Raw genomic sequence first — 20,780 nt, 5'->3', positions numbered from 1 at the left:
CTTCACTTACCTCTACAGGAAAATCAGATCATCTACTGCAGTGTGTGTGTGTGTGTGTGTGTGTGTGTGTGTGTGTGTGCACTTGTATCTGTACTTTGAGCTGTGTGTGTGTGTGTGTGCTTGCACACAGCATATTTACTTTGTTAAAACAGTCAAACAGTTAAAGATGTGTGTAGTGTGTAATGAAATCAGAATCACCAGAACATGAGCCTGAATTTGTACTGCTTTGAAAAGAAACCTGCAATAATAATAATAATAATAATAATAATAATAATAATAATAATAAATTGTGCTAAAAATTCAGGTAATAAAAATGAATGTTAAAATGTTCAGGCTGTCAGAAACACACTCTGGTGGTTAAAGCGTGTGTATGTGCAGACAGGTCTCCGTAGCGGTCATAGGCTAAAGCATGGCTGGATTCACTGACAAAAATCTTTTGTAATGTTGGGTATAATTAAAAATTAACAATAAAAAATTAATTTAATTTGTAGAAAGGAGATGAGAAGAGATATGCGAATTGATTTCTAGTTGACTTTTTTCTGTCGGTCTATATTTGGAGGCTTGCAGTATCCATCAGAGGTTTCCCAAGACAAAGTTGCCCATCTGATCCATAGCAAAACATCTGTCTCACACATATGGCCCATCCAGTGAGTTTTAAGTCTTTTACATTTTAAAATTTGACTTTGCTCATTTGAGTATTTAGAATGCTTTTCTTGAACTGCTGATCCAAATTTTGCACTTCCTAAATTTTCAGCTGCTTGTATTATTTGTATATACACTATATATTCCTATTTCAGTCCTGGCCGGTTCCCATCCACCAACAAGCTCTCCCCATCATACAACAACTACCAACCAGGAAGGGAAAAGGCTATCACATGCTTACTCATCACATTGCTCCTGTGGAGGACGGCCCCATGTGGACAGTTGAAAGTCACACTTGGAAGATACTCTGGACACTTACAGTAATGCTTTTATGGCTGAGGACTACAGTTGACTTGCTAACTTTAGGACTGCAGTTGTCATGAACAGTTTTGCACTCAAGTTTCCATCAATGAAGAGTTTATAACATCAACGAAACTGACTTCATGTTAAAACTGTTAATGTTATAGTCATGTTGTCTGTTGTCGCCCAAATGAGGATGGGTTCCCTTTTGAGTCTGGTTCCTCTCGAGGTTTCTTCCTCATGTCGTCTGAGGGAGTTTTTCCTTGCCACCATCGCCACAGGCGTGCTCACTGGGGATAGATTAGTGATAAAATTAGCTCATGTTTTAAGTCATTCAAATTCTGTAAAGCTGCTTTGCGACAATGTCTATTGTTAAAAGCGCTATAGAAATAAACTTGACTTGACTTGACTTACTCCGAGACCCTGAGGCTCATCCCTCCAGCTTCATATTAAATGACTAGCGTGATAGTGGTAATGAGCTCAAAGTCTCACTGTTATGTTCACACTTCACTTCCTTTCGTAGTCACTGTTTTACATCTTTCAGTATTTGTGTGCGTGTGTTTAATATATCACACTCCTGCCCAGTCACTTGCCTTTTGTCATTATAATCATGGAGAATAAACAGCATCTAGGCTCTAACAACTTGCTTGTCTCTCTTGTCTTACAGCCATGTAAATGTCGGGGAAACGGGTTGCTGTGCGACACCATCACGCACCGCCACTTCTGGTTATTCTCACACACACTTTGATAAATGGGGGAAGGGGGGAGGGCATATTGCAAGTTGCACTGGTGCATCTAGTTATAAAATTTAGTTACGCTGACTCCAAAAATGGTCACAAAATGCAACTAAATGGTCTTAATCTGGAGCTCTGTATATTGCTAGCTCCTACATGAATAACTATCTTTGAAAACCTATGCTTGCATAAGACTCTAAGTTTACCTGTTATGTATGGTGCCCTAGCTCCCAGGATATACCTAACTAGTGCTGCTAGTGCCCCTAAAGGCCTAGCTAATAAAAGTTGCTGGATGCGTACCTGTAATGCTGCAATCTTCTTCATCAGAGAGCAAACTAATATACACTTATCACAACTAAAGTTACTACTAATGATGGAACAAGAATGACTAAATATCCTGCACTCAAGGCAAGGCAAGTTTATTTATATAGCACATTTCATACACAGTGGCAGTTCAATGTGCTTTACAGAAGTAAAAGCAAAACAGTAAGCAATGGAAAATAAAATTACATAAAATAAATGGGGAAGAAAAATAATAAGAATTAAACAATAGTAGAAATAAAATAATAAAATGAAATAAAAGTTCAATTAAAAAACAGCAGAATAAAATTGAATAAAAGTTAAGTAAAATTTAAAACATGCAGAGACTGTAAAAGTAAAGAGTTTAAAACATGTAGAGATGACAATATTAATAATTTAGCAGAAAGCATCTGAAAACAGCTTGGTCTTTAACCTAGATTTGAAGCTGCCAACAGCAGGAGCATTTTTGATGTCCTTTGGCAGTTGGTTCCATAGCTGCACTGCATAGTAGCTAAAAGCTGCTTCACCACACTTTGTTTTAACAACAGGTTTTACCAGTAAATGTTGCTGCTGCGATCTGGTAGATCTGATTGGGTTAGGCCGCTGCAACATATCAGAGAGGTAATTGGGCCCTGTACCATTTAGAGATTTGTACACCAGCAGCAATGCTTTAAAGTCAATTCTGTAGCTTACTGGAAGCCAGTGAAGGGACCTTAGAATTGGAGTAATGTGCGCTCTTCTTTTTGTTCGTGTGAGAACCCTCGCCGCTGCATTTTGAACCAGCTGAAGTCGTTTGATGGTCTTTTTTGGCAGGCCTGTGAAAAGGCCATTGCAGTAATCAACCCTACTAGAGATGAAGGCATGCATAAGTTTTTCCAGATCATTTTTTGACATAAGTCCTCTTAGTTTGGAAATGTTTTTTAGGTGATAAAATGCTGTTTTAGTGATTGCTTTCATGTAACTGTCAAAGTTTAGCTCGCTGTCAATGAAAACACCAAGATTTTTAACCATTTCTTTTGTTTTAATCCCCTTTGTGTCAAGAATAGTGATAATCCTGAGTCTTTCATCTTTTTTTCCAAATAGAATTACTTCTGTTTTATCTGTGTTCAGCTGAAGAAAATTTTGTGACATCCAGTTGTTGATTTGGTCGATACACTGGTAGAGACATTCAAGGGGGGCATAATCATTAGGTGATAGAGCAAAATAAATTTGGGTGTCATCTGCATAGCAGTGATACAAAATTGAATTGTTCTTGATAATTTGCCCAAGTGGGAGCATATAAAGGTTGAATAGTAATGGTCCAAGAATTGACCCCTGGGGGACACCACAGGTCAAGGACATTGATGTTGAGGAACAATTTCCCATGGTAACAAAGAAGCTTCTATCTTTTAAGTATGATTTTAACCAATTGATAACTTTACCAGTCAACCCAACCCAGTGTTCAAGTCGATATAGCAGTATGTTGTGATCAACAGTATCAAAAGCTGCACTGAGGTCCAGTAATACCAGGACCGATGTTTTGCCTGCATCAGTATTAAGATGTATGTCATTTATAACTTTAATCAGCGCTGTTTCAGTGCTATGATTGGCACGAAATCCTGACTGAAAGTTATCAAAACAGCTGTTTGATATCAAGAAGGCAGTTAATTGATTGAAGACAATTTTTTCAAGGATTTTCCCGATGAATGGTAGATTTGATATTGGCCTGTAGTTATTTAATACTGAAGCATCCAGATTATTCTTTTTAAGTAGGGGCTTTACAATGGCTTTTTTCAGGGACATAGGAACAATGCCAGTCTCTAGGGATGTATTTATGATTTGAAGCACATCTGTAATTATAAGATGAAGAACAGACTTAAAAAAGTTGGTGGGCAGAATGTCCAATTCAGATGTTGAGGAACTGAGATTTTGTACAGTTTTTTCAAGAGTCTCATAATCAATTAAACAAAATTCTGACATTGTGTTGAAGTTATGTCTGTGTCACTGGTGATTACAGTTTTTCAATTATTTGCAACTGAGATATATTATGAGCAATATTCTGCCATATTTTATCAATTTTACCTTTGAAGAAGGATGCAAACTCATTGCATTTATTAACTGAGAGAAGTTCAGGTGCTAATTGTGGTGGGGGATTAGTTAGCTTCTCTACTGTTGAAAATAGCACACGGGCATTGTTCATATTCCTGTTGATGATGTTGGAGAAGAAAGACTGTCTCGCTTTACGAATTTCATAATTATATTTACAAAGCATCTCTTTATGGATTTGATAATGGATGTGAAGTTTAGATTTGCACCATTTTCTTTCAGTCTTTCTACATTCCCTCTTTAGTAGTTTAACAGCTGGGTATTGCTTCCATGGTGCTTTCTGCTTATCATTGACTCTTTTAATTTTGAATGGACCAATATCATCCATAATTTGGGTCATATTTAAATTAAAAATTTCCAGTAAATCATCTACAGAGTCTGACATTTTGGTTGAGATCCGAGAGAGAGCTTGCTCAAAAAGAACATGTGTTGTCGTTTATGACTCTCCTACCCATAGTCGTTGAGCTGTTCTGAATGTGAGGAGACATAGAAACATCAGATAAAACACAAAAATGATCAGATAAGGCCAGGTCAACAACAGTAGTAGAAACAGTAAGACCCTTTGTGATGACGAGGTCAAGGGTATGACCACGAGAGGGGGTCAGCCCCTGTACATGTTGTACTAGGTTGAAGTTGTCAATAAGTGCAAGTAGTTCTTTGGCATAAGTGTTTTCAGGATTATCTACATGCAAGTTAAAATCCCCAGATATAATAAGACAGTCAAACTCTAAGCAAATGACTGACAACAGTTCACCAAACTCTTCCAGAAAAACTTTAGCTGAATGTCTCGGAGGCCTGTAAATAGTTAATAATAATATGTTAGGAGAGCATGTAACAAGTGCACATAAGTGTTCATCTCATCTCATCTCATTATCTCTAGCCGCTTTATCCTTCTACAGGGTCGCAGGCAAGCTGGAGCCTATCCCAGCTGACTACGGGCGAAAGGCGGGGTACACCCTGGACAAGTCGCCAGGTCATCACAGGGCTGACACATAGACACAGACAACCATTCACACTCACATTCACACCTACGGTCAATTTAGAGTCACCAGTTAACCTAACCTGCATGTCTTTGGACTGTGGGGGAAACCGGAGCACCCAGAGGAAACCCACGTGGACACGGGGAGAACATGCAAACTCCGCACAGAAAGGCCCTCGCCGGCCCTGGGGCTCGAACATAAGTGTTCAAAGGATGTAAAATCACCAAGTGAGGATTGTTTACATTGAAAAGAGACTTTGAATATATTTGCGATCCCTCCACCTTTCCCCTGTCGGGTAACATTCATAAAATTAAAATTTGGGGGAGTTGCTTCAATAAGGGTGGTAGCACTCTTTGCTTGATCCAGCCAAGTTTCAGTTAGAAGCAAAAAATCAAGATTGTGTTTGCAGATAAGATCATTAATTAAAAATGACTTGTTTGAAAGTGGTCTAACGTTCAGAAGAGCTAGCTTTACAGAAAGTCTAGAAGTAATATCCGCTTGGGCATTCTGATATTGTTTTGAAACAGGAAGGAGACTAGACTGGTTTACCCCCTGGGTTAAATATGCTCTAAGTTTTCTATTTCTTATCAACACAGGAATAGAGAATGACATAGGCATACTGGGTCCCAGCTTGTTTTCAAAACTACACCCAATGCAGGGACCCACAGCACATCATACAAGACTTTCTGTATGTTCCATTTGGTTTGATGGTGAAAGAATTGGAGATGTCATGTATCTTTTAGATGGTGAAAAAGATCGGTAGCCAGCTGAAAGTCCTGGGCGAACACAGTTCAGTCTGTTGGTTAATTTTTGATGAACTGGGTACACTGCTTGTCGCGACAGATTTGGGCTGGAAAAAGAGAGTGTAGCCATTGGCAGCAGTCTCTGCATACTATTAGGGAAATCCATGCAGGGGGGAGACGGAGATGGTACAATAAAATCAGAAGAGCGAGACTTTGGTGAGGTCTTTGTAAGTGTCTCCATGACTGTCTCTGTGGTGATTGTCTCCCTGATAGTCTGTGATACTTGCATGGGGTCGAGATGTGGATGATGCAGCCTTGACATGATTATCTTTAGTCAGGTCCTCAATCTGGATGGAATCGCATGATAAAATCACATGCTCACATTCTCCGTGTGATTGTTGATGTCCTTGGCAGTCTGCCCTAGATGGTTCTTGGCAGTCTGCCCCAGATGGTTCTTGGCAATCTGCCCCAGATGGCTGTGTGTCCTTGGTGAAGACTTGCATAGATGATTGTTTTGGCTTTGCAGAGGTAACTAGGTCAGTCTGCGACATCTTATCAACTGTTTTCCTCAATGTTGGCTGAGAGAAAATTGCAAGTCTATAATGATCTGCTAAGACTTTGGTCCCAATCCAGCTGAGTTCAGTGCTATTTGGCTTGAAAAATTCTCTGCGATTCCAGAAAAGGTTAAAATTGTCTATGAAGTTCATACCAGATGAAAAACAAGTTTTTCCAAGCCAGGTGTTAAGACTGAAGAGTCGAGTAAATGCAAACCTTCCCCTTGCAGGGAGTGGGCCACTGATAAAAGATTGTATTCCAGTCTTATAGAGATCAGAAAAAAGTTTTCTGAAATCATCTTGGACAAACAGCTGTTCTCTGAAAACATCATTTGCTCCCACATGCACAACAATACGTTTGATAGTTTTATGCTCGGACATGAGCTTCAAAATGCTGTCTTTGGTGTCAGAGATGGATGCATTTGGAAGGTAGCAAATAATCATCCCATGTCCTTTTAAATGTCTTACAGTGGAATCACCAAGAACAAGGGTTGTGGGATCCGGTGGTGTTACGAGCTGCTTTTTGCCTCTTCCCACAGCTCTTCGGTTTTGGTGCGATCTCTTTTTACGATGTGTTTGTCCGCCTGAAAATTCCGCTTCCACATCCCTGAGGCATTCAAATTTGTTCTGAAGCCTTATGGGCTGTGGATTTTCCATAGGATTGTAAATCCTATTGTAATTTGTAGACCTAGCTCTATTTCTAATAGCATGGCTGTGGAGCATAGGTTGCATAGTATCAGAACAAGCTGGTGTTGAGGTAATTACTCTTCTGTTTTTATTTTTGGGTCTGCCACCCATCATGTGCCAGTTTTCTGTACTCACATTTTGCCCTGTTAGATCGATGAATTCATCCACTCGATCTGCAATGCCATCGGCTTGTCGGGGTGCATTCTCTGCATTCTCAGCCACTGTTTCTGTACTCCTTTCCTGAGATATCGCTCTTAATTCATCCGTCTTTGGCAGAGCATCAATCTTTGATTCCAGGATAGAAATCCTCTGTTCTAGTTCTGTGCATTTTCTGCAGGATCTCCTGGATTTTTTGCCCCCTGGCATTTTGTTTTAAAAGCTAACTTATCTTATAAAGATGAAAAATAAAATGAAAAAAATAGTGGAAATTAAATTAAAATTAAATTAAAAGCTTATAAAGATGAAAAATAAAATGAAAAAATAGTGGAAATTAGATGAGAAAGTAAAGTAAAATAAAGATCAAGCAGGAGCAAAGCAGGAGCAAAGCAAAGAAGCGTCCTACTCGCTTGAGTAGGAGGAGCAAAAAAAAAAAAAACAACACACTGAACACGCTGAATGTTTGCCATGTTGAATGTTAGACATATACCTTAGCTGTAGCTTTGTGGAAATTAATTTAGGCAGCTATGACGTGGATGGCTTCAGCTTGCTGTCTATAGACGTCTCATCTCATCTCATCTCATCTCATCTCATCTCATCTCATCTCATCTCATCTCATTATCTCTAGCCGCTTTATCCTGTTCTACAGGGTTGCAGGCAAGCTGGAGCCTATCCCAGCTGACTACGGGCGAAAGGCGGGGTACACCCTGGACAAGTCGCCAGGTCATCACAGGGCTGACACATAGACACAGACTCACACTCACATTCACACCTACGGTCAACTTAGAGTCACCAGTTAGCCTAACCTGCATGTCTTTGGACTGTGGGGGAAACCGGAGCACCCGGAGGAAACCCACACAGACAACATGCAAACTCCACACAGAAAGGCCCTCGCCGGCCATGGGGCTCAAACCCGGACCTTCTTGCTGTGAGGCGACAGCGCTAACCACTACGCCGCCGAAAAAGAATTTGAGAAAATGAAAATTATATTGCAAAAATATAGATGAAAAAGAAAAAAACCCAGTATGGTTTAAACACCGACACAGGTGAAAACCTCCTGGCAAACGATACATTACATGGATTTAGCAGACACTCTTCTCCAGAGCGATGCACAATGAGCACACACACCTACTCAGCGCCTGGAGAGCAGTTGGGGGTTAGGTCCCTTGCTCAAAAACACTTCGGCCATGGATTTTCCTGCTGGTCCAGGAACTTGAACTAGTGACCATTTGGCGCCCAAGGCTGCTTCTTTAACCTTTAGGCCATGGTGGCCTCAGACTAGGAAACTAGGAAATATGTCACAGGAATCAGGAACTGAGATCTCAATCTCACTGTCTCAGCATTACATCTCACTGCCTGATTATGTCACTGTCTCAATATCTTAATATCTCACTATCTCAGTTTGTCATATCTCATTGTCTCAGCATGTCACATGTCATTGTCTCAGAGTCTCAGTGTATCACTGTCTCAGCATGTCACGTCTCGTCATCTTAGCATGTCACACCTCAGTATGTCAGAGTCAAACTCTCTCAGTGTCTCACAGGGTGTCACATCTCAATGTCTGAGTTTCAAATCTCAGCGTCTTATATCTCAGTGTCTCAACGTGTCATGTCTCAGCATCTCAGTGTGTCATATATTGCCGTCTTACCGTGTCATGTCTCTATGTCACGGAGATGAACTATCTCAGTGTCTCATGTCACATCTCACTGCCTCAGCATGTCATGTCTTACCATTTCAGTGACTCAATGTACTATATCTCACTGTCTCAGATTCTCAGCATTTCACGTCTCATGTTCTCAGCTTCTCTACGTATCACATCTCAGGGTCTCACTGTTTCAGCGCATCACTGATCAAATGAAAGCCTCTTTCAGTCGCTTACACCATTTCCTTTTGTCATGTTGATGTAAAATGGCAATCAGGATTTTCTCTCGTGGCACGGTGGTGTAGTGGTTAGCACTGTCGCCTCACAGCAAGAAGGTCTTGGGTTCAAGCCCAGTGGCTGATGAAGACCTCTTGTGTGGAGTTTGCATGTTCTCCCTGTGTCTGTGTGGGTTTCCCCCACAGGCCAAAGACATGCAGATTAGGCTAATTGGTGGCTCTAAATTAGTGTGAATGGTTGTTTGTCTTTATGTGGATGAGCTGGCGACTTGTCCAGGGTGTACCCTGCCTCTTGCACATAGTCAGTTGGGATAGGCTCCAGCTTGCCTGCGACCCTGTACAGGATAAGCAGCTACAGATAATGGATGGATGGATTGTCTCATGGGTTAAAATGAGTATTTTAATTTAATTTGTCCTGTGTGTAAGTTTGTGATGGTGTCAAGTCAAGTTTATTTGTATAGCGCTTTTAACAATAGACATTGTCGCAAAGCAGCTTTACAGAATTTGAATGATTTTAAACATGAGCTAATTTTATCCCTAATCTATCCCCAATGAGCAAGCCTGTGGCGATGGTGGCAAGGAAAAACTGCCTCAGACGACATGAGGAAGAAATCTTGAGAGGAACCAGACTCAAAAGGGAACCCATCCTCATTTGGGTGACAAGAGACAACATGATTATAACATTAACAGTTTTAACATGAAGTCAGTTTCATTTATGTTATAACTCTTCAACTAATGGAAACTTGAGCGCGAAACTGTTCATGACAACTGCAGTCCTAAAGTTAGCAAGTCAACTGTAGTCCTCAGCCATAAAAGCATTACTGTAAGTGTCCAGAGCGTCTTCCAAGTGTTACTTTCGACTGTCCATATGGGGCCGTCCTCCACAGGAGCGATGTGATGAGTAAGCATGTGATAGCCTTTTCCCTTCCAGGTCTGAGGAGCACTAGAGGTCAGCACCTTGATCTCAGGATTGACATGTAACTCAAACGGACAGACGGGGGGTGCAAATTACATACAATCTCACGGAATCTAGAGCAAGCGAGCAAGCTTCGTCCCAAACCTATCGACCAGATGCAAACTTGTGTACGTCACAATAGCAGGCTATGAATATGAGTGAATTCAGGTATTGTTCATGTCCAAAAGGTCACCCCAAAATCCACCAGAATGCAGGATATCAAATGTTCAGCCTGTGGTGTTGTGGCACACTATTGAGTAGGGTAGAGTGTGGTTTGGGATGCGGCCAATTTCACAACGCGCATTTCCGGTTTGAGAAAAAAAAAATCCAAGTGTATGCACGTGCCCTCTGGTGACTCATATGTGTGCGCACGCGCTTGCAATGTGGCGGCGACGGCGCATGAGGCATGTTTTCTGCGTGCGCTGTTTAAGCAGTGGACAGGAGAAGAGATGAACCGCACGTCATCTTCCGCACGCTTCTCCTTCTAACGATGATTCAGTCAGTCAGTTATAGGTTGGGCGCAGCTAAGTCAGGGTATCAGCTATGAATGTGAGTGAATTCAGGTATTGTTCATGTCCAAAAGGTCACCCCAAAATCCACCAGAATGCAGAATATCAAATGTTCTGGGGGAGTACCCACATACCCCCCAGCAATGTATTTATCCCCCCGGGAAAAAAATAAAATAAAATTAAAAATTCCCCGGGTGGCATGGTGGTGTAGTGGTTAGTGCTGTCGCCTCACAGCAAGAAGGTCTGGGTTCGAGCCCCGCAGCCGACGAGGGCCTTTCTGTGTGGAGTTTGCATGTTCTCCCCATGGGTTTCCTCCGGGTGCTCCGGTTTCCCCCACAGTCCAAAGACATGCAGGTTAGGTTAACTGGTGACTCTAAATTGACCGTAGGTGTGAATGTGAGTGTGAATGGTTGTCTGTGTCTATGTGTCAGCCCTGTGATGACCTGGCGACTTGTCCAGGGTGTACCCCGCCTTTCGCCCGTAGTCAGCTGGGATAGGCTCCAGCTCGCCTGCGACCCTGTAGAACAGGATAAAGCGGCTAGAGATAATGAGATGAGATGAGATGAAAAAATTCTCCAAAAAGGTATGTGTGTGTGTGTGGGGGGGGGACCTCTTTGAAATGAATTTTGTCAGGTTGGGATGTCTGAAACTGCAGAAAGCAACGGGGAAACATAACCTTTAAAAATCACAGTGGGCGGGGCTACTGAATCAATTCTACATCAGCAGTGTTATTGTAGAATGTTAATATTGATGTGGGCGGAGCTACATCGTAATTACGTCACTGGCATTATTAAGAACTTTTATTAAATGCGCTTTTTTTCCTTTGGTGAAATCCGTGCGAGAAATGCAGCGCCCTCTCCCTTCCTGATTAAAAAGAATAAGGGTTTGTGTGAGAGTTTGTGACACTCCGGAAGTGGCCCCACGCACGCGCTCTGCCGGCGGAAACACGTGGCACAGCGGGTTCTCCTGTAGCTCGGGGACAAGGAATTTTCTGGAGAAAAAGTAAACACGATCTGTCCGACTCTGATTGGCTGAGCTTTCGACAAGTCCATGTCTCTGTTCTGTGATTGGTTGTAGACTGGAAGTAGGGCGTGTCCTCTCTCGCTCTCTCCCCAGTCGGACCTTAATGGTCTTTTTTTTGAACCGAGCCGGACCTCTCGCGTCTGAAGATGGATGTCCGGTTCCTCCCGGTGTTCATCTCTGTCCTGCTGCAGTCGGTAACGGAAGGAGCTCGAATTAAAACAGGTAAGATTTTCAGTGCAGGAATCCGAGTCTCAGTGTATAAATGTGTGCCGGGGCAGCAGGCTTCAGGTTCACACACTGCATTATAGCTGAGAATGGCCACAGGTGACTCATATTTGTTTGCTGTATAATGTTTCCTCCTGATAAAAATGATTGTGACTGAGTACTACATACTACAATGGGCCCTTTTCACTGCGGAGAACTCTCCTCCTCCCCTTCTTGTTTTTCTTCCTCCACTTCTTCTTCTTCTTCTTCTTTTATTTCTCTCAGGCGTTTTTCCAGTGTATTGCTGCCTCTCACTGTCAGTTGATGGAATCGCCTACTCAGAATATAGAGTCCTGTGGATCTACGAAACCGTATTACTTGTCTTTGTACTAAGGTTTCTCTTCCTAAAATTCCATCCATCCATCCATCATCTCTAGCCGCTTTATCCTGTTCTACAGGGTCATGGGCAAGCTGGAGCCTATCCCAGCTGACTACGGGCGAAAGGCGGGGTACACCCTGGACAAGTCGCCAGGTTATCGCAGGGCTGACACGTAGACACAAACAACCATTCACACTCGCATTCACACCTACGGTCAATTTAAAGCCATCAGTTAAACTACCCTGCATGTCTTTAGGAGAAATCAGAGCACCTGGAGGAAACCTACGGTATGCAGACTTTGAACAGAAAGGCTAGCCGTGAACCCAGGACATTCTTGCTGTGAGGCGACAGTGCTAACCACTACACCACCATGTCGCGCTCTTCCTAAAATTCTCATCTTATCTCATCTCATTATCTCTAGCCGCTTTATCCTGTTCTACAAGGTCACAGGCAAGCTGGAGCCTATCCCAGCTGACTACGGGCGAAAGGCGGGGTACACCCTGGACAAGTCGCCAGGTTATCGCAGGGCTGACACATAGACACAGACAACCATTCACACTCACATTCACACCTACGGTCAATTTAAAGCCATCAGTTAAACTACCCTGCATGTCTTTAGGAGAAATCAGAGCACCTGGAGGAAACCTACGGTATGCAGACTCTGAACAGAAAGGCTAGCCGTGAACCCAGGACATTCTTGCTGTGAGGCGACAGTGCTAACCACTACACCACCATGTCGCGCTCTTCCTAAAATTCTCATCTTATCTCATCTCATTATCTCTAGCCGCTTTATCCTGTTCTACAGGGTCACAGGCAAGCTGGAGCCTATCCCGGCTGACTACGGGCGAAAGGCGGGGTACACCCTGGACAAGTTGCCAGGTCATCACAGGGCTGACACATAGGTGGTGTTTACATTAGACCGTATCCGTATCATTTTCGTTGCAGATGCACTGTCCGTGCACATTAAAACGCCGGAAAACGACTCCACAGGCGGAACAGTTTGAATCCGCCAGGGCCCACGTATTCAACCCAGTACATATCTGATCCGGTGCTGTGTAAACATTGAGGAACGAGGATACGCAGTGCTGAGCTCTAGCTGACGTCATCATTGGACAACGTCACTGTGACAGCCACCTTCCTGATTCGCTGGCGTTGGTCATGCCACGTTGGTCATGTGAATGAGCAATACAGGAAGTGTGTTGAGGAAGTCATTAAGTGAATGAGCAATACAGGAAGTGTGTTGGTTACCGTAGCACTAAATAGTCTTGTTGTAATTGCAAAAAACGGCCGTTCTGCGAGGTGAAGAGTGTACCGAACACTGTTAGATCCTTCTAGCATGAACACGAAGGCCATACACGGTGTAAAAAAGGCGTCATTGTAGTACCAGTACCGCCGATAACAGACTGGCATACTTCATTTTTTACAACGACATCCTTCCACTTGCAAGTGGTGAGTGACTTGCGCATGCCCGATATGCACTGGGATCATGTGACGTGCCGTCTAATTAGTCATGTGATTAGCGTATCCGTGTATTGGCGTTGCTGTGTGCACGGGGAACGGTTTTGTTGCGGGCACAGAAATTTTGTGTGTGTACGCAAATCGTTTTAAAAACGTTAATCTGATGATCCGCTGATTCGAAATAATGTAAACAGGGCCATAGACACAGACAACCATTCACATTCACACCTACGGTCAATTTAGAGTCACCAGTTAACCTAACCTGCATGTCTTTGGACTGTGGGGGAAACCGGAGCACCCGGAGGAAACCCATGTGGACACGGGAAGATCATGCAGACTCTGCACAGAAAGGACCTCACTGGCCATGGGGCTCAAACTCGAGACCTTCTTGCTGTGAGGCGACAGCACTAACCACTACACCACTGTGCCACCCAGATTGGTTAGTTCATAGCAAAATCGAAAATACCCTGTACTGCGAAGACTGTAGAAAGTCTGGCAAAGACAGGCACCAGTAATTTTAAACTCGAAACTATAAAGGACCACAAAAAGTCAAATGCACACATTTGTTACTATAACATCAAACAGGCGAAGACGGCTGGTTCACTACAGGACAGCATTGCTTTCAGTCCCTGGCTGTCATGAAGTCGGCTGAGCTGGAGAGGATGGAGCTGCTGTTTAGAAACATTCACGTGATTGGAAAGAAGTTGATCCCGCCCCAGCTATCAACTTATGGCCTGCTGGAAGCCTCAGGTCACGAAGACCATTTTTCATGGACCATTCAGACTCATCTGATGATGAATGTAATGAGGACATTTAATGTCTCTCTCTACACATGTTCACTCACACACACACACACACACACACACACACACACACACACACACACACACTATTAATAGATAATACATAATATACATAATAATACTTGATGATACACAATACTTGCATATCAAAACATCAAATGTTTTTCAGTGATAAATGTTTTGAATTGGACTTTTAATATTAGAATCAGTTCAGTTGTACTGAATGTTATTTTTCATATTATATGATATTTCATATTGTAAGGGGCTTGAATTTGAGTTCAATAAACAGAATACTCTGTTTATAGTTTTGTCTGAATTGGTTGCATGTTTTCATATAGGGAGCTACCTTAACAGCACTGAATACTTGAGTGCGACTGTAGAGATACATTATACGCCATTCATAATTAAAGCTAGATCTTCTGAACTTTAATGTATCATGGTGAAGAAAAAACTGCGATTTCCTGGCAACAAAATTGTGGCTAGTGAAAAGGCTGAATGGCTAGTGACTCGGGAAAACCACTAGCCACAGTGGCTGGTGAGCAAGAAAGTTAATGTAAAGCCCTGATATATGGTAGAATTATAAACTTGCCCTTTACGAAATGATCTGCACGTACTCGTACATATTTCTAGTTGGTCTCTTTTATGTCCGATCTGTTCGGATTTGCAAGCCGCTGTCTCTGTCGTCTACGGGTTAGATCTTCCATTTGGGGTCTTTCTCGCATTTTAACAGTGGGCGGGTAAACTAAACCAGCCTTAGCAGAATTGTTTGAGCAGCTGATAACTGCGCAAATTTGCGGCATTTCATATTAAGGTACTTGTTGCTACGCATGTGTTGTTCCACAAAGATGGCGGACACAGCTAAATAAGAGAGGGTCATGGGACATGTGATGTCATGTGCAAATGGTCTATTAGGGTTGATATTGAATCAGATTTGATGTTATTTTGATGTATTTTTACCATGCACTGCTGACTGACATAACACAGTTCTTGCACAAGACACAAGTTGTCTAAAACCTATCTCTATCTCCAGACATGAAAAATTATTTAAAAAAAGGTCAAATGCCGCTTTTCCACTACCAACGCGGCTGAGCCGTGCCGTGCTGAGTTGGGCTGAGTCGAGCTGAGCGGGGCTGTTGGAGTTGCATTTCGACTACAACCGTGCTGAACCGTGCTGGCTGGAAGTGGGTGGACACATTGGGTGGAGTTAGTGAAAGTGGGTGGACGTCACGTGATGTCGTTAAGCAGCGCAAACAGTGACCTCAGTGAGCTTTTAAGCGGTAGTCTCACGACCCGGATAGTAAACAATAAACATGGAAGACATGGAGTCGTTAGTGTTGCTGGTCTTGGTGCTGTGGCTTGTTGTCACCGACAACGCCAACAGATACTGGCAAGAGCGTATAGATGAGGCGAGGCGCATAAGGCTTCAGAAATTCTCGTAATTCGTAATTCTTCTTCTTCCGGGTTTACGGTGTTTACAGATCCCAGCGCGCTCGCGGGGCGTGTGTGGGCATGTGAGGACACTCCTCCTCACCAGTCAGTGCACAGGGGAGTGTCTGCTCATGCCCCCAGCCTCACTCGGCTCGGTTTGGCTCGCTTCAGCCCTACTCCAAAACGGTGCGAGTTTTAGGGGCTAAGCGGGGCTGAAGCGAGCTGAGTCGTGCTGTTCTTTGGTAGTCGAAACGCGAGCTGTGTTGGGCTGAAGTGAGCTGAAGTGAGCTGAAAAAGGGTAGTGGAAAAGGGCCAAAAGTCCTTCTTGTGTCAGGACCTGGTATTCCCAGGCAGTCTCCCATCCAAGTACTAACCAGGCTTTTAAGGCACATCAAGCAGCTCCAGTCTCAGTTTCTGTAGCCCTCGGCCTCTCACATAGGGTAGGCTCTAGGGTTGTGCAGATGGACGATATCATCGTCCATCGTCATTTATGACCCACCATCGTGATGGATAGTAACCATCGCGATGCCACGCCCCTTTTTTGTCAGAAACATGCACTGACCTTCTTTAGGCCTGTTGACCTAAAAATTTAGCAGGATTGCACGGTAAATGATCAAATCACGAATATAACTAATATGCATTAGAGTTTAAGTAGTCAGACATGACAATTAAAATACTGTGTGGCTACAAATAGGACTAATTAGCCTATTATTATATTATTTATTATTATTATTCTATTATTAATAGGCTATTATTATTTATATCTTTAGGCTATAGCTTGCCTTCGTTTTTTTTTTCTACGTCTGTATTAATGTTAAATATTTGAGCAAATAGAATAAGCCTGGTCGTAGTGCGTCGGGAAACATGCTCATTGTCAACTGTATGACGTTCAACTTCAGCGAAAGCATTAACTTTGCAGTGCAAAGGCTATAAAATGAATAGGCATGAAGGTGTTTCTGTAAACACGTTTATTAAAAGTTGAACAACAAATCAAGGTCAAGATAACGGAAGGTATACTGCACGAAATGCTGCCACAACGACAGAACTTTTAAATGGCTATGCCATTTTTACTGCAAAAGCTTTAAAAGAAATCGTCATGCAGTTCACAATGATATCACAGCAGAACAATAAAGAACCAGAGAACATGGGTATAAGAGCAAGCAAAATAATAAAACAAACAGAAAACATGGCTTCCCGAAACGCGCAAAAAATGTAATAACTTAAAAGGTTAAGAGGGCCGTGTATTCCAACATGTTTAAATTTCAATGTTTCTGGCCAAAAAAACTAACATGTTAACCTTCTCTGGCTTTAATAAGCTGCGGATTGGGGTGACTACACTACCCACGGTGCTGAAAACTCTTTCTGACGGCATGCTGGTAGCGCATATGCACAGGTATTTTCTTGAGATGTTTGCCATTAACGGAAACCTGCACTGATTATTTTTCCACCATAATCAGTGGATCCTCTTCCCCATCGATTGCACTTTCCTGCAGGTAGATGGCCATTTCTGCTTCAGCTCTTTGCTCGTCAGTGAGCGTGGATTCTCTGGCTCCCCTCTTCCCTAAAAGGCTCCCCAAAGACGCCTTCTTTTTTTTGGGGCACTGCCGCGGCGCTTTCTCCTGTTTCCTCTTCTCTGCCTTGTGCCGGGCCGGGTGTTGCACTTGAATGAATGATTTCTGCCACGACCTCTTCAATCAGCTCACATTTTGTACAGCGAAGTGCTTGGGGGCTCATGTGGTCGCCTCTGTACCTGGGGTCAAGCAGTGTGGCTTTATGCAGCATCCTCTGAATGGTGTCATCATATCTGCGTTCCATCTGCTCCAGGACAACACGCTTCAGGTTGGCTGTCAATTCGGAATTATCATCACATTTCTCCACACTTTCTAAATGGCCCAGCATGGGTACCAGGGAGGACACCGTTACGTAGTTTTCCCCAGAAAGAATATCTGTGAAATCCGCCACTGGCTTCAGCGCCTTGTTCACCGATTCTAGAACACTTATGTCCTGCCATGTCAGCTGGGGCAGTGGGCGGCGGCTTTTGTCTTCAGCAAGCACACGTTTGATGGCTTGTGCTTGCTCCAGTATTCTTTCCACCATTTGCTGTTTTGAGCCCCATCGCGTGGCACAATCCTGTCAGTAAAGACACAGGCCTAGTTATCCACTTAAATGCCGCTTTTCCACTACAAACGCGGCTGAGTCGGGCTGAGCCGTGCCGTGCTGAGTCGAGCTGAGCGGGGCTGTTGGAGTTGCATTTCGACTACAACCGCGCTGAACCGTGCTGGCTGGAAGTGGGTGGACACATTGGGTGGAGTTAGCGAAAGTGGGTGGACGTCAGGTGATGTCGTTAAGCAGCGCAAACAGTGACATCAGTGAGCTTTTAAGTGGTAGTCTCACGACCTGAATAGTAAACAATAAACATGGAGGACATGGAGTCGTTAGTGTTGCTGGTCTTGGTGCTGTGGCTTGTTGTCACCGACAACGCGGACAGATACTGGCAAGAGCGTATAGATGAGGCGAGGCACATAAGGCTTCATAATTCTCGTAATTCGTAATTCTTCTCCTTCCGGGTTTGCGGTGTTTACAGATCCCAGCGTGCTCGCGGGGCGTGTGTGGGCATGTGAGGACACTCCTCCTCACCAATCAGTGCACAGGGGAGTGTCTCCTCACGCCCCCAGCCTCACTCGGCTCGGTTTGGCTCGCTTCAGCCCCACTCCAAAACGGTGCGAGTTTTAGGGGCTAAGCAGGGCTGAAGCGAGCTGAGTCGTGCTGGTTTTTGGTAGTCGAAACGTGAGCCGTGTCGGGCTGAAGTGAGCTGAAGCGAGCTGAAGTGAGCTGAAAAAGGGTAGTGGAAAAGGGCCATAAGTTAGCCTAATGTCAATAAGCTGCACATTAAATGATAAAATAATCTAGCCTATATTTGTCCCTGAATATGCTAATTATTTTAAAAGCTATATAATAATTTAAATACTATTTAGTTGTTAGAACTGTTTAAAATATTACCGCGATCAATGAATGCTCAGGGAGGTTCATTTCCACCTGCGCTTTCCGAAGCTCATTTCGCCGTAGCCAGCTGTGGGAAAAGGCAGCGTTGACAGCTCGGCAAACTCCAAAAGCGCGGTCTGTGCTCGCCTTCTGTTGCGCCAGGGAGTTGTTAATGGCCAGGTTCAGGTTGTGGCCAAAGCAACTCCGCCATTGCCATTTCAACTGCCGGATGGCAGCGACGATATTCGCCCCATTGTCAGTGGTTATGCAGGCGATCCTTTTCTCCTGTATGTTCCACTCCATGATCGTGCTGCGCAGAGCATCCTCCAAATTGTCCGCCGAATGCGTCTCTGGCATGAAGCTGGTCTGTAGACATTTGGACTGCATTCTTCACTCTTGGTTGACATAATGTGCGGTCACTGACATGTATGGCATCATGTTGCAGCTGGACCACATGTCAGTTGTCAAGGCCAAATATTCCACCTGACCCAGCTCGGTTGCAATGCCACTTATCTCATTGAAAAGATTGGGTACAGCCGTATTAGGAAAATATTTGCGACCTGGCAACTCGTACTGCCTGTCAAACGTGTGTAGCATGGCCTTGAAAGTGGGCTTCTCCACCGTGTTGAACTATACCATTTCTTTGGCCAGGTAGCGAGTCACAACACCTGTCAGCTCCCTCCACCTGTCACTGTCAGTTTTATATTTAGTGCTTTTCGCAAACATCCCAGATATGGTTGGTTGCGGTTTTTTGCAAGGCCCTGTACGCACGGACACGTTGAAGGTCGCATATTGTTCAGGATGGTGAACACGCAGGTGATCGCGCAAATTTGTTGTCTGTCCATCTTTGACACGGACCACAGATGCGCAAATCTTGCAGACACATTTGTTTATGTCCTTTGGTTGCCCACGCTCATCTGGTTCAAAACCAAAGAAATTCCAAATAGGCGAAGTCGTGCCCTTCTTTCCAACCAACTCCTGCGTCATAGTAGGCTGCCAGCTGTTCAAATGAAATGAAACAAGCCTTTCTAACGAAATTGGAAGCTTTTAATCGTTAACATTAAAATTTCAAACAGAATGGAACGACAGCTTTTTATCACGCGCAGCGCGCCAAAGCCCAGGAAGAGTATGGATTAGTAAAATAAAGTACATAGTTTTTAAAATGTATTACCATTAAATTATCGTTATTAGTAGATTATTATTTTTATGTAGGCCTAATTATTTATTTAGTGTTACAATTAAGTAAATATATAGTATGGGATAGTGACATTCTCAGCGCACGGGCCATTCAAATGCAATGGAAGGTTTTTTTTTTTCCTTACACGTTAAAGCCCGGGAAGTCCGTAGTATCAGTACCAAGTAGCTTATATACTACTGTTATTTTATAATTATTAATTATGTTTTTATATAGTATTAAATTTGGAGGGCGGCACGGTGGTGTAGTGGTTAGCGATGTCGCCGCACAGCAAGAAGGTCCTGGGTTCGAGCCCCGGGGCCGGCGAGGGCCTTTCTGTGTGGAGTTTGCATGTTCTCCCCGTGTCCGCGTGGGTTTCCTCCGGGTGCTCCGGTTTCCCCCACAGTCCAAAGACATGCAGGTTAGGTTAACTGGTGACTCTAAATTGACCGTAGGTGTGAGTGTGAATGGTTGTCTGTGTCTATGTGTCAGCCCTGTGATGACCTGGCGACTTGTCCAGGGTGTACCCCGCCTTTCGCCCGTAGTCAGCTGGGATAGGCTCCAGCTTGCCTGCGACCCTGTAGAAGGATAAAGCGGCTAGAGATAATGAGATGCGATTAAATTTGGTCATGAATTCCGCAAATCACTCAAAACACCCCCCCCCCCCCCCCCCATCCTCCGACGATATCATCGTCCATCGCATCGTTTCACTGTAAACATCGTCATCTGCCAATTAAGGAGACATCGCCCAACCCTAGTAGGCTCTAAATTGCTACAGTGGGGGGCTGGCCCTCTGGTAACCACGT

The 20,780-nt window shown here is 43.7% G+C and overlaps 2 protein-coding genes across 2 annotated transcripts in view; both read left to right on the top strand.

Annotated features, from left to right (window-relative positions):
* The window catches only part of spo11 (SPO11 initiator of meiotic double stranded breaks), a 67,985-nt gene extending 67,356 nt beyond the window's left edge, over positions 1-629 (top strand). The window contains exon 12 of the mRNA XM_060937892.1: positions 560-629. Coding sequence (XP_060793875.1) covers positions 560-614 — 55 coding nt within the window. The 3' untranslated portion in view covers positions 615-629. The remainder of the gene's footprint in view (positions 1-559) is intronic.
* A 10,842-nt stretch (positions 630-11,471) lies between these two features.
* plod3 (procollagen-lysine, 2-oxoglutarate 5-dioxygenase 3) overlaps positions 11,472-20,780 on the top strand; it is a 66,054-nt gene continuing 56,745 nt past the window's right edge. The window contains exon 1 of the mRNA XM_060937887.1: positions 11,472-11,768. Within this exon, the coding sequence (XP_060793870.1) occupies positions 11,693-11,768 (76 nt within the window). The 5' untranslated portion in view covers positions 11,472-11,692. The remainder of the gene's footprint in view (positions 11,769-20,780) is intronic.

The sequence above is a fragment of the Neoarius graeffei genome, chromosome 13 (genome assembly GCF_027579695.1).
Source record: "Neoarius graeffei isolate fNeoGra1 chromosome 13, fNeoGra1.pri, whole genome shotgun sequence".
NCBI lineage: Eukaryota > Metazoa > Chordata > Actinopteri > Siluriformes > Ariidae > Neoarius > Neoarius graeffei.
Note: the sequence above shows the minus strand (reverse complement) of the source record. Positions and strands in the feature narration are given on the sequence as shown.